General features: G+C 42.5%; 1 protein-coding gene across 3 annotated transcripts in view; it reads right to left on the bottom strand.

The window, feature by feature from the left end:
• Positions 1–102: 102 nt before the first annotated feature.
• Positions 103–14951, bottom strand: part of LOC103175150 (neurocalcin-delta) — a 96563-nt gene continuing 81714 nt past the window's right edge. For all 3 annotated transcript variants that reach the window (XM_007887957.2, XM_007887956.2, XM_007887955.2), the window contains 3 exons: positions 7642–8040; positions 2013–2118; positions 103–1596 (listed from right to left, as the gene is read on the bottom strand). In XM_007887957.2, coding sequence (XP_007886148.1) covers positions 1499–1596; positions 2013–2118; positions 7642–8019 — 582 coding nt within the window. In that variant the 5' untranslated portion in view covers positions 8020–8040 and the 3' untranslated portion in view covers positions 103–1498. The remainder of the gene's footprint in view (positions 1597–2012; positions 2119–7641; positions 8041–14951) is intronic.

The raw sequence follows: 14951 nt of genomic DNA on the forward strand, positions 1-14951 counted from the left end.
GTTAGTAAACAAACCCAAGTCTACGACTGCACTCATTGGCGATGAGCTTTCGATAACATTATCGTAAATCATGGCCATCCCTGAAAAGGGAATTGACCGCCTGCTTTCTGCCAGATCTATAAGGGAAACCTAAGCCATCAAACTTTTTATTGGAGCTTAGTTTTATCTGGCAATTTATTTTTTATTATTTTGTTTAGTGAGAATCTGAGACATGCTGACTTCAGAGGTCACAGGTTTAATCATTGATCTCAGCCAGGGCAGGTCTAGATGTACAACAATTGGCTTCAACAACTTAGACAAAAGAGGGAAAGTAATCAACCAAGTCAGTTCCTGATCACTATCAGGTGCAGTTCCTCCTCACTATCTTGTGCCAACCTCCTGATCACTGTCCAGTGTATTTCATTACCATTACCCAATGCAACTCCTCACACCTCCCAGTATCCCCTGCCTGCTGGAAGGATCCAACAACAGGCTCAACCGCGAAGCATTCTTGTCAAATGGATGCATGTTCATAAATGAAGAATGGCCACTTGGATGATGTACTCCGTGGAGCTGAGAAAGGAGACAAATGCCTTTAGAGAAGGAGGTGCAGAGGGAAGGGGGGGAATCGGAGAACAAAATTGATGTGAGATAGAGAGAAGTAAATGAGAATGAACAGCACTACTGACTGATTTTCATCCCTAATTTTTATAATCTCCTTCCCAGATTATGGCTCAAATTTACTTCACGTTTAGCAGCTCAGGACTTGTCCACTACCCGTCACAAGATGAATTTGACGTTGTATGAATAGCACCCCCCAGACACGTACATTTCTACTCCACTCTTGGTTTGAAATAGCTCCCAATGCATTGTCACAGAATCAGCACCTCTCAGTGGCTTGCTTCATATACAGAACCCCGTGAATGCACTGAAAGATTGATGGGTTTTTGACAAGAGCTGCCACATAAATGTTCACCTGACCAACATTCTGACTCCATCTCCTCCAGGTAGTATTGTTGTATTGCCATTTGTTGCTGATGGCACTGTGACAGTGTGACTGAGCTGCGGTGTGGTGAAGGGCACGTCTCTCACCAGTGCAATCTCAAACCACCAATCTTCCTGTGCATGCGTTTCTGAGGCAAAAGATCCGTAAATCCTTATTTGGAAGCTTTTCTATTAAAAAGACACACCAGTACTAACAACCCCTTAAAAAAAAACTACTCCCCTCCTCTTTCTATTTCAAAAGTAGCATTATTAAAAATATTAATTACCTAGGAGATATCTGATCAAGGTAAATACAATTATAATAAAACTTCCACGTAGCTAAAAAAAATGGTTCTGTCATAGGTCCGGACACATTGTTTAATTAAACAGCCATTTCCAAATTCAAAATTTAAAAGCAAACAGCGCTAATGGATGGTAGGTATGTCCGTAACAAGGTGGCCAAGCCACCAGTCACATATGGCAAATGAAGCAGGAACACAGTCACATTGAAATGTCAACTTTCTTCAATTTGGAATTAGAATTGACCGGCTGTGCTGGGGTCACACTGAAGGAGACGGACAATGGAAGGGTCACTTTTGGCACCTCGGATAAACTCTTCAAGGGATAGTTTACCTGCAATGCAAGAGAAGGACACTTAAGCAAAAATGTAGATCTGAGCTGTTGACCAAACATGCAAAAGAGTGAAAGAGTGGAAAGTGGAAATGAGCACATTGACAAAAAAAATTGCTCTTGACATAATAATAATAATCCTTATGTTTGATATAGTGCCTTTCAAGTCAGGAGGTTGTCTCAAAACTTCAAAGGATATATTTTTGGCTGATGCACAGAAATCGATGCACAGCATGCAAAATGTTCAGCGCCTTGGGACGTCCTCCTGACATGAAAGGTGCTATACAAATGGAATTTTTTGTTACTGTCGTAAAAACCTGCTATGACAATAGTGGGGGTACTGTGGTAACTTGTGTAAAAGTCTGACAAAGTTCCAGTACTGAAACAGTGACAAAGCTGAGGAGAAGATGTGAACTCACCATCTCGGTTAGTGTCCATTTGTCTGAAGATTTTTTCTGTCCTTTTTTCAGGTGTGGACTCATCTTCTGGCATCTTCATCACTGAAGAAACCATCTTGTAGATTGCCTGTATAAGATTAGAGGTATATCAGGCAATTCTTAGGTATATAAATAAATTATTTCAGTATCAGCGCTCACTGTATGCGTTCAGCTATGCCTGGTGTCTTGGGTCCAACAGTATGAACTTGATTACTTGGCTGGGGAAAGCATGGTTTTCACTTCTCCTCAGCAGGACAACCCTGGAACACAAATATTGAGCAAACAACATGCATTCAAGACATCTCTAGGGTCTAGAATTTAGATAATACTCACCCAGCCTCAATACACATTGCTCAAGTTTCTTTTTATATAACTGAAACCCGGCATGCCTGGTAACATGCTAGTGAGCCACCTTTTCCATTGCTTTGATATCAACAACAACAATAACTTGCATTTATATAGCACCCCAGGGTATATCTGGATGAGTATTATCCCCCTAACTATATACATTAATCTAACCATGAGGACTCCAACTACAACTAAGGTCTTGTACAAGTTCAACATTGCTGCTTGCTTTTGTTTTCTCACCCTCTTCTAAGATATAAATCCAATGATTCAATTTGCTTTTCTATGATAATATCTAATCTTTAATGAGCTTTGTATGTGCACAGCAAGGGTCCCTGTACTCTATTTAAAATTACAAAAGGTTGTAAGATGTATTCCTTTTCTTATTCTTACTCGTAAAATATGCTACCTCACATTTTGCAACATTGATCTTCAACTGCCATCTATCTGCCCACCCTGCCAGCCTATCCCTGTCCGCCTGCAGTCTTTCACATTGCTTGTGACGTTTTCCATTCCCAAAGGGTGTCATCAGCAAAATTCAGTATCGTTCCCTCAATTGCTAAATCCAGGTCATGATTTTATATAGTAAATGAGAACAGCACCAATACAGAATTCTGTGGAATGCCATTCACGAAATGTGTCCAGTCTGGGAAGCTTCCTTTCACTCCGACTCGTTCCTTTTTGTTCTCAAAATGTCTCTATCCCTCTACCCCATTTCCATTCATTCCATGCACCATTACATTTGACATAAACCTCTTATGTGGTACCTTATCGAATGCTTTTTGAAAATCCGTATCAGCCACATGTACTGCATTTGCTTTATCTATCCTCTTTGTTATTTCTTCAAAGACTTCTATTAAGTTGTTCAAGCGATTCCTTGCCATTTCGGAATTTGTGCTGACTGGCTCTGATTTGCTTGTTTTTCCCTGAAAGTGCTCCATTATTTCATCCCCTATTGTAAGATTCTGTATTATAAACCTCTAGCAGTTTGGTCTATAGTTTCCTGGCCTATCCTTCTTGCCCTGAGGTGTGCTACATTTGGCATCATTCTGTCCTCTGGCAATAAAAACATATTTTACCCAAATATGGGCTAATTCGTAAAAGATACATTTAGCTAGGATTGCAGTTAGTTTTTTAGGCTCGGGGAGCAGTAATTTTGGCCCTCTTAGATAGCTCAACCTTAATATTAAACAAAAAAAATTAAGCCCAATGTGGGGCCTAAAATTTACCAAATAGGATAATAAAAATAATAATAATCCTTGCATTTGATATAGCTCCTTTCACGTCGGGAGTACGTCTCAAAGGACTTAACAGGATTTATTATAAAGTGTAGTGGCTGTGTATTTCATGGGCAAACGATTGCTTGCCTCAAGGGGCAAATTACTTATTTACAAAAGGGCAACCCTGGTGGTGTTGCTAACAGCGTCCTTAAAAATAAAGGAAAGCTTTAGGAAAGCCATAACACTTTGCTTCAAATATTACCGTAACAAAACTAGTCTGAGTGCTTGAGTAGATTTAGTGCTATAACATCCCAAATATTGGAAATGTTAGAGATGGGGGTGGAGTCTGCACAGTGGGTGAGGAGAAACAGCAGGAAGCTGTCCTCTCATGTGTCCTCTAATGAATGCAGTGGGGAAACAACTAAACATCCCCCCTTGGGAATGGGGAGTTCCGGAGAACCAGCAGCCTATGACTGAATGGTGTGTTCTGGGGAGCGCCCATTGGGAGGCATAAAGGTAACTATTGATTATTAATCAGTTAATAACCCCAAATCCCCTCCCTTGTTACAGTATTCTTTCTCAGAATACATTGACCTGAAAAGGTGTAGTCAGTGCATAAGCTTGGGTCTCTATAGGCATGCCGGCACAGTAACAACTTGCATTTATACAGCAGCCTTCACGCCAGATAGCACGTTGGGAACACTTAACAGTAGCAAAGCCTGATCCGGAGCCAAGGGGAGGGGGAAGGTGACCGTAGGCACAGTCGAAGAGGAAGATCTTCAAACGCAACCTGAAAATGGGGAGAGTGGGGGCAAAAGCAAAGGGATTGAGGAAGAGAGTTCCACAGCTTCGGGGCTTAGTGGCTGAAGGCACAGCCGGTGATGGTGGGGAGGGAGAGTCCAGGGGGCAATGAGGAGGCCGGAGCCAGTCGAGCGGAGGCAGCAGGCAGTGGTTTAGGGAGAAAGCAGGTTGGAGAGATAGGGGGCTGTCAGGGCGTGAAGGAATTTAAATATACAATTTAAATATAAATTAAATATCTGAAATGCTGTACTCTGTCCGTTATACAAATGTAATCTTGCTGTTGTATACGAGTGAGGATCTTGAAATCAATCCGCTCTGTGATAGGGAGCCAATGGAGTTTGGCAACTGGGGTAATGGAGGTACTAAGTTTAGTGCAGGTGAGAATGCGGGCGGACGGTATTTAAGGTATTAAATTAATCTTTGATGACTATTTCCTGCAAGAAAATATACAGGAAAATACAGAAATCAATATGCTGAAAAAAATCAGGTCACAATGTGAGAGTACTGGGAACAGTGAGGTGTGACACAGGTTCATCACTATAAATACAGATCTCTTCACCATGTCTTTATATAATAGAATTTCTCCTTACAAAGAAAAAAAAGTTATACAGTAAACTCTTGATAACTTGTCATTTCATGGGAGAAGGGCTCAGTGATGAGTCATCCAGAGTGATGAGTTAGGCATATCTATAAATACATAAACATGTACATAAATGCATTAATAAATGCGGCCAGGATATTGAAAGTATGATGATTTAAGTTGGCGGGAAAAATTTGAAGGTTCCGTCCTTTGGATCAGACTTAAAGCACAGTCTGCCTGTTCAGGTGGATGTTAAAGATCCCAAGATACTATTCGAAAGGAGTTTCTCCTGGTGTACTAGCCAACAACTCTCCAGATGAAGTTGGTCATTCACTTCACGATTGTTTGTGGGACATATTGGTGTGCAAATTGGTAGCCATGGGATTTGCTTACACATAAAATGTCATTATACTTAACAGTGACTCCTATGAAGCGCTCTTAGACATCTCGATGACATGACAGGTACTACATCAAATACAAGGATTATTTCTATTATTATTTTCTCTTTTTACATTTCAGGTTTTTTTTCCTATGAATCTACAGTCCAGCAACTGGCTGCTGTCCCAACAACTTGGTCACTCAATCCATGACTGTTTGTGGGACACTACTGTGTGCAATTGGCTGCCGTGTTTCACCCATAAAAATATGCAGTCAATACACTTTACAGTATATTCTGTGAAGTGCTTTGTGACATCTCAACGAGGTGATAAGAAGCTATATCAAATACAAGGATCATTCTTATTAATCTTATTATTATTGGCTGAGACAGTGGGCCCTGTATAGAGCAAAATCAAAAATTCTAAATTGAACAAAAAGCAGAACAAGCTACTGACAAGTAGGTCATTTCTAATAGCTTTACTGCGGATCCCAAATCTGAAGTATGGTTACAGCTCAGTACTTAACATGGGGTTTAAAGCAAACATCTGTCTGAAAGAAGCCACAGTTCTCTTGCTTGCGATTGTATGGTTTGCTACAACATTAGTTTGGCAAACAAACAATCTTTATTCCCGATGGCAAGTCAAATTATATCACGTAATCTGTCCATCTGCTTTAATAGCCTACTCCAGCCACTGTGACTGCAATTCAAATAAGCTTTTGGTCAAACAACGAGTTTACTAAACTTTCCTGGCACATAGCCTTACACAAACTACATCTTTACGTCATCAAGATCTGTTGATTCTAACTTCCTCCTAGAGTAATACCAAATGCAAGTATTATTATTATTATAACCCTCCTTATAGTTCTTTCTGAGGCTAAATTACAGTCAGTGCAACAACAACAACTTGCACTTACATAGCGCCCTCCATGCAGGGCGGTGTCTCAGAGCATTTAACAATGGTGGAGCCCAAGGCCAAGCCAGGGGGAGGGGGAAGGTTACCGTAGGCGCGGTCGAAAAGGAAAGTCTTCAAGCCCGACCTGAAGATGGGGAAGGAGGGGGCGAGGCGAAGGGGTTGAGGGAGGGAGTTCCAAAGTTTCGGGGCATAGTGGCTGAAGATATGGCCACCGATGGTGGAGCAGAGGATTCGTGGGACGCGGTGGAGGCCGGTCCCAATAGAGCAGAGGCAGCGGGTACTGCTGTGGAGAGAGAGGTTAGAGAGATGGAGGGGGTGCCAAGAATGGAGGGATTTAAACACTAGAGTGAGAATCTTGAAGTCAATCCGCTCTGTGATAGGAAGCCAGCGGAGTTTGGCAAGGACTGGGGTAATCGGGGTGTGGAGTTTGGTGCGGGTGAGAATGCAGGTGGCGGAGTTTTGAATGAGCTGAATTTTGTGAACAGTGGAGGAGGAGAGACCGGTGAGGAGGGCGTTAGGGTAGTCCAGCCAAGAGATGGACAAGGGTTTCGTCAGCTATGGTGAGGAATTGTCGGAGACGGGCAATGTGGTGAAGGTGGAAGAAAGCAGTTAAGTGCTCCGAGTTAATTGTTACAGTGAATATTGTTAATTGTTATGCTACAGTGCATGAAGAGCGCTAATATAAATGTTGTTGTTAAGTGTAGTGACTGTGCATTGATAGTCAAACTCAGCAGCAACACAACAATGTACCATAAGCGATCAGCAGGTAAATGTTCAGTTTATCTGGGAGATTGTCAGGCACGACACCAGGCCAACTCCCTTCTCTTTTCCGCTACTGCTATTGAATCTTTAATGTCCACCTAAAGAGGCAGACGGGATTTTGGAACATTTATTATTATTACATATTTGATGGTTTGTTAGTCGAGGACCATTATTTTACACTCATCTTTGGCAACAGGATCTGCAACATAATTAACCTGGGGGGGAAACATGTTTGGCAAATCAGGGATGTCAGTGATGTGAAAAGGGATGAGGGATGTCAGTGATTTCATCAAGCGCTAAATGTGCAGATGAGACATCGTTTTAACTTCTCATCCAAAGGATGGCATTTCCAACAATGCACTGCAATAAGCCTAGACTGTGAGCTCAAAGTCCCAACCAGGGGCTTAAATCCACAACCTTCTGATCAAAAAGCTACCAACTGAGCCAGGTTCAGATGACGCGTTGACTAATGACCCACCTAGCTCATCGGCCATGCATTTTGTGTGTGCGTGTGTGTACTTGGGGGTTGGGGGTGAACAGAAAGACAAGGAAACAAAAAGGACACATTGTCATCAAATCATTCAGAATCCAGAAACAATGTGAAAGAATACCTGAACAATCTCCAGCATCTCGGATTTACTGATGTATCCATTTCCATCGAGATCATACATACTGAACGCCCATTTCAGCTTCTGCTCCAGTTTGCCCCTCGATGTGACACTCAGTGCAATGATAAACTCCCGGAAGTCTATTGTCCCATCTCCATTGGCATCGAAAGTGCGAAAAACGTGCTCTGCAAATTTTGAAGCATCCCCATAGGGAAAAAAGTTCCCATAAATTTTCTTGAATTCTTCCATTGATAAATTGCCGCTAGGGCAATCCCTGAGGAAACCTTTGTACCACTCCTGGATTTCATGCTCCGTGAAGTCTGTGCTGTCCAGCAAATCCTGCATCATCTCAGGCCGTAGCTTGCTGTTTTGTTTCCCCATCTTGATGGTAGAGATCTTCAGCTGCAGAACAAGTCATTAAAAAGTACATTGTATTCTGCGTCAGATTCTAGCGTAGCTAAATTAGAATCAATGTCTTTAAGTTACCAAAGGAGCTTGACAAGGTAAATAGAGAAAATCTATTTCTTTTGACTGGGGAATCAAAGACAAAGGGCACAGAATCTGGATTATTAGCAGATAAATCAAGGTGAGAGGCGAGAAGGAATTTCTTCGCTCAGAGGGTTATTGGGGATTGGAATTCATTATTACAAGCGACTATTGACCCTGGAATAATAGAATCATTAACAACAACAACTTGCATTTATATAGCATCCCTCACACAGGGTAGCGTCCCACCCTTCCCTTCCTGAAATAACTACCACACAAGATCAGAAGATTGGTTTGAATGAAGAAGACCCTTTGGCCCTTCTGATCCCTCCAAAACAGCACTCTACTGTCTTCCCACCCCATCAAGCTATTTTTAAAATGAGTCCAGTGCGCTGGACTTCTCCTTTGCATTCTTTTGTGGTCCTGGAGGAGGCATTTAAGTGTTGCTTCATAGGATACTGACCTAAGTAACATATTGTGGAGACTGTGTTTGGAACACAACAGGAGCAGTAAAACCTTAAAGGATATGGAGAAAGTGCTGAAAAATGAGATTAATAATAAAAGGTGAAAATGCAGTAATACTGGCACAGAGACAACCTGCTGAAAAGCCTCATTCTGTGCTGAAACTGTCCATGGGATAATACTGTACCTGTATTTATTGCTGTGGAGTGACAAAGTAATACTGTTGTAAACCAGCAGATGGCAGCACCCCATCCCCACAAGGAAGGGGTTTGTTCCTTAATAGGTCCAAGCACTATCTTGTTTGACTATGACTCAAGTGATTTTTTGGGGGAAAATCTTTTTCTCTATATCCGGGTATTTTAAAGACTTGTTACCCAGTATTCATCTGTTTAGGATGACTTTTCACGGGTAAAAATTACCTATTAACAATCGGCCCAGGGGCCAATTTGTAACATAGCAAATGTTAATAATAATAATTCTTGCATTTGATTTTGTGCCTTATTCTATTGTTGAAATGTTTCAAAGCATCATAACAGAATTACCGTAAAGTATAATGACTGTATTTTCTAGCAACATGGCAGCAAATTTGTTCACAGAAATGTCCCACAAACAGCCATGAAGTGAATGAAGTGAATGAGCAATTTCAGGATTCTTCCTTCCAGGGAGAAACTTCCTTCTCTTTTCGAATACTGCTGTGGGATCATTAACATCCACTTGAATAGGCAGATGGGACCTTGGTTTAACTTTGTATCAGAAGGATGGCACCTCGGACAACACAGTGCTCTCCCAGCACTGGACTGGTGTGTCAGCCTAGATTATGAGTTCAAAGTCTGGATAAGGGGCTTGAAATCACAATTTTCTGACTCAAGAGGTGAAAGTGCTATCAACTGAACCAGATTGACACCTTTGACTAAAATAAAGAGGTTAAGAATAAGACTGTCTGTTTTGCCCGAACTCAACATCGACTCACAGCAGCAGAGTGATGTTGAACTGCCACATGAAGTACTGTTTCATGTGAATCACAATCTCCAACAAGTATTCTGCACTCTTCACAGCAAAGGTAATAATGTTTTCTGACTTGAGCTGCATCACCAATTAAGCAACAATTACACTTAATCTTAAACTGTTGGAGCATCAAGTCTCTCCCACCAGTCCATCCATTCCCATCTTAAAGATGCATTCAGTACAAATCTGAATGCATCTTAACTTAACCGAAGGATTTCAGGCAGCAAAGATGGGGGTATTCAAACCACAATCTTTAATCAAATTAAAACTAGCTTAACTTAAACCTACAGCTGTTCCCTCATCCTCTTCTATCTAAGCCCTATATGTTGTGGAGAAAATCAGCATCCTCAAAACACTGCCACATGTAACCTCAGTGGACATGTTGCACTGTAATACTTTGTGCTTGGCCAAGAGTCAAAACTAAATGTTAATCCACCTTCTGGGACAATCAAGAGAAATGCAGAAGCAATCTTACCACAATGGGTTTCTTCCACAGTTCAGCTATCAGTTAGGAACAGGAACAGTTTAGAGAACCGATATTAATTTTCAATTGTCTTTAATATTGTACTTGTCAATAATGAGATAAGATTTATAGATTTCATAATGCTTTTAATGTGATACTGTATTCAGATAGAACACATTTATGAAACGCTACAAATATGGAGTCATCCCGAATCCCACCCTTCCCTTCCAGAAATAACTCCCGCACAAGATCAGAAGTTTGGTTTGGATGAAGAAGACCCTTTGGCCCATCTGATCCTTCCAAAACAGGCACCCTACCGTCCTACCATCACACAATCAAGCTATTTTTAAAATGAGTCCAGTGCGCTGGACTTCTCCTTTACATTGGAACCAAGTTTCTTTTGTGGTCCTGGAGGAGGCATTTAAGTGCTGCTTCATAGGATACTGACCTAAGTAACAAATTGTGGAGACTGTGTTTGGAACTAACTCAGAGACTGAATGGGCAGGACTTCAGCCACTCTGCCCCCACTCTGGAACTCCATTCCGCAGTCCCTCCGCCTTGTCCCCTCTCTTGCCTCCTTCAAGACCCATCTCAAGACCCTCCTCTTCAACCGTGCTTTCGATCACCATCCTTCCCCCTTGCTCTCCACCCTTCCCAATCCCGACCCCCAGCTCGGGTCCGAAACACTGACTGTCAATGTCTTGGGACATCCTTCCAATGTGAAAAGCACTTTACAAATGTCACTTTGTTGTTGTTAATATTGTTCTTACACTTCACAACAAAACTCTAGGATGTCTTAAAACTGATGTAGTATTAATATCAGCACAAAATACACTAAGCTGGATTTCTTATGAAATATACCCACTGCTGAAAGGAGAATGGTAGCTCAGTTGACTAGTGGTACGGTATTTAATACCATGTAGTTATCAGGACAGCTATAACAGGAGGTGCGAGGCCCACAGAGCTTGAATGAGTTATTCAGTGTTAGCAAAGCCATGATGTGGGGAGGGATGTGATATGAAGCAATAATAATTCTTGCATTTGATATATCGCCTTATCACATTGTCCAGATGTCTCAAAACACTTCACAGGATTTTATTGTGCAGCACTCTCCATCCAGCAGACATTCTATATAATCTGTTGGCTCTGTGTAGTAACCTTTACTGGTTAGGGCCTTGTAGGACTGGGTTCAGGATTGCAGCTGACACAGTACTATGAGTGATTGGCATGCACTAACATCTCCAGAGTAAGATTATGGGCACTGTAACAATGTTAGAAGTGATCAGATCACACAATGTTTGAATGAGATGATGAAGCCAAAGTTCAGGGAACGTCTCAGTTGTTCCAGTAGAACTTGGATAGAGTCCACTTCAACTAATGTGCACTCACCACAAGGACATGTTCACAAATGTCTCCGAATTGCTTTTCAGAAGCTGCAGTGATGGAGAGATTACAAAGCACCAATAAAGCCTACAACAATGTGGATTTCAAATGATATAAATTATGATCAGTAATGATATAATTGACCAAGAATGATTAGGTTGCCATAATGTTTTGCAACCTTAAGAAAGAGAACAAGATGACTTAAAGCGCGGTCAAATAGGTATCATTTAGCCATTCAAGCTAAATTTAGTCCATTATTCAATGCTGGTAAACTGACAAAAAATCATTGCAGATACATATGTTAAAGTCAAATGAAATGAGAGTTTCTGTTGGCAGGTAAGAGCTCCTTCCTATTGCCTGCCTTGGGACAGGCCACTTCACTAGTTTGACCATAAATCTGTCAGCAAACCCAGGTTGATATCAACATTATCAATACTTGCTTGTTGCACTTCTCTAACTCGCTTTAATGTCTTTTTCTTTCTCGGCCTTCCAGACTGAGGAGGGAAGCATAAGGGTGGTCATTAGAGGAGTGACCACATTGTACCACCATGGGGATGGGTAGGTTTGTGCAACTTTCTTGCATCAACACAAAGAGATAAAGTGGATGGCAGAGAGTTTAAATCACAGAACAGTTAACCATTGTGTCCAGTGCTGTCAGAAGAGAGACTGTCAATAGTCACTTAATTTGATAAAGTGCGGCCAGATTGGGAGAATGGGAGCAAGGATACTTCTCACTCAGTTCCTGTTAATCCTGAAAGCGAAAGCCCTAACAGGTAGGGTATATCTAGGCGTACAAGCAGCAGGAATCTTCCCAGGCAGCGCATTCAATGACAAGCCGTTGTTTTAACTGGTTAGACTTCCTGCCCAATTAGACTAGGTTTCCACCCGGCCTACAGCACAAAGACAGCGCTTGTCTAAGTCACAAACGACGCCCTCCCTATCTGTGACCAGGGCTCCCTCTGCCTCCTCGTCCTCCTGGATCTCTCTGCAGGGTTCGACACAGTCGAACTCTCCTCCCTCATCCACCTTAGTGGGACCACACTCGCATGTTTCGAGTCCTACTTAACCAACTGCCTCTACTTCATTTCGGTAAATGGCTTCTCCGCTCACCCTCGCCCAGTACCCCAGGACTCCATCCTCAGCCCCCTTCTATTCTACATCTATATGCTCCCTCTGGGTGATGTCATCTGCAGACACGGGATAAAGTTTCACATGTATGCGGATGACACTCAAATCTACTTTGCCTCCTCCAGCATCGACTCCAGGTCCACCAATATTCTGAAACAAATACAGAAGACGCTGGGAACACTCAGCAGGTCAGGCAGCATCTATGGAGAAAGGAAAGTGAGTCAATGTTTCGGGTCCACGAACCTTCATCAGAACCAATATTAGCTTGTCTGGCAGACATCAGGGCCTGGATGAGTGCACACTTCCCGCAGCTGAATGTGGATAAGACAGAAGCCATATTCCTTGGTTCCTGTCAACGTCTTCACTCCTGCGGACCTGAACTCCTCAACCTGTCTGGGCTCCACCTCAGATCACCGAATCAGGGTGCAATCTAGGTGTCCGGTTCGACTCCCAGCTGTCCTTCCTTCCCCATATCTAGTCCCTGACCAGGACCGCCACATTGCCCGCCTCTGACCGTACTTTACCCCAAATGCAGCCGAAATCCTCGTACAAGTTTGTCACTTCCCGCCTGGATTACTCAAATGCATTCCTCGCCGGTCTCCCCAGCTCCACTACTCAAAAANTCCAGCTTATTCAGAACTCTGCTACCCATATCCCCATCTCACCAATTCTGGCCAGGCTCCACTGGCTCCCCATCACCGAACTGATCGACTTCAAGATCTTCACACTCGTGTTCAAACTCTTCACTCCCTGGCACCTCCCTACCTCTCCGATCTCCTCACTCCCCAATCCACCAACCAGCGCTTCAGCTCAACGGGCACCGGCCTCCTGCTTGTCCTTTCCACCCTCCGCTCCACCACTGGAAGTTGCACATTCAGCTACTGCGCCCCAAAGCTCTGGAACACTCTCCCTCAATCCCTCCGCCTTGCCCCCTCTCTCCCTTTTATCAAGTCCTGCCTGAAAATCTTCCTTTTTGACCGTGCTTACGGTCACCTCCCGCCTTTCCCAGCTCGGATTCAGGCCCCGCCACTGTTATCCGCTCTAAGATACTACCCTGCGTGGAGGAACATTGTGTAAGTGCTAGCTGTTGTTGTTGACTCCAGCAGTGCCCTAATGTACACTGTGGGGACCTCAAGCTTTGGCTCTTGGCAACCTACATCTAATACTCTAGAATTAGGTAAGTAGGCTGCATTCCTCCAGGAAGAGAATATACATTGCATTCAAGACACAGAGAAATTTCCATGAAGAGATGGCATACAAATGTGGATCTCTCAGTCTGGTTTGGATACTCTTTGAATATGTGTGGGGATAGGTTTCCATATGTGTCAGACACCTAGCTGACCAAAATAAATAGCTGTCCACTGCCTCCTTATTCATCAATAATAAATGAGCAGGAAAGTGGATCAGATTAGATTTCTGCAGCTTCATGGTTAGGGCACTTGCCTCACAAGCGAGAGGACCCGGGTTCGATTCCCGGCAGGGCAAAACGTTGGGTAAGTTTCCTTACTCCACACACCTGTTTACCTAGCAGTAAGTAGGAACCTAGTTGTTAGTCGATTGGCTGATCACTCTTCCGGGGATGATAATTCCTTCAAAATAAAACTAATTTGGTAACTCAATCCACGACTATTTGTGGGACACTGCTGTGCGAAATTGGCTGCCACGTTTCGCCCACAAAATATACAGTCAATTCACTTTACAATATATTCTGTGAAGTGCTTTGAGACATCTCAAAGACGTGATAAGCTGCTATATCAAATGCAAGGATTAGTATTATTGTTATTAAGTTGTGGTAAAATCCATCAATGCAGACTTAAATGGGTTGAATGGCCAGACTCTGTGCTGTAACATCCTATAATTGTTTGATGTAAACGATGAATGATGTTCCCCAATTCTATATTGCACAAATCCCCACAAATCACAAAAAGAATTAACGGAGAGGTAGTTCTGCAAAAAATATAGTTCGAGGTGTAATGCTTATTCCATTTGCTCATCTTACCAAAGGAGTTCAGAGCAAAGCTCCTGAGATTGTCTGACAAGGTGGCCATTTATCTGCTAGTTGGCGGATGGATAATAACAAAGATATATATTCCACAACCTATCAAGCAATACTTTGCTTGGTAATGGAGTTTCGGAAAGTTTTGTTTCCAAATAAAGTGAACTACTGTCTAGGTTTATTCAAATATTTAGTTCTCCCGCTATAGGGTATGCCAGAGCTCTCATATGTCGACACAGTGACATTTGTGTTTGATACCTGGGGAATGTGGTGACGGAAAGAATTTTGGAACTGTCACTTCTTGAGAAATACAGAATTCTACGACAACTCAAGATAAAAGCTTCAATGAAGTCTGATACTAGCCAGATCGAGTGCTAACTGAAGTCTGGT

This window comes from Callorhinchus milii, unplaced genomic scaffold (assembly GCF_018977255.1).
Source record: "Callorhinchus milii isolate IMCB2004 unplaced genomic scaffold, IMCB_Cmil_1.0 Scaffold2, whole genome shotgun sequence".
NCBI classification, from domain to species: Eukaryota; Metazoa; Chordata; class Chondrichthyes; order Chimaeriformes; family Callorhinchidae; genus Callorhinchus; species Callorhinchus milii.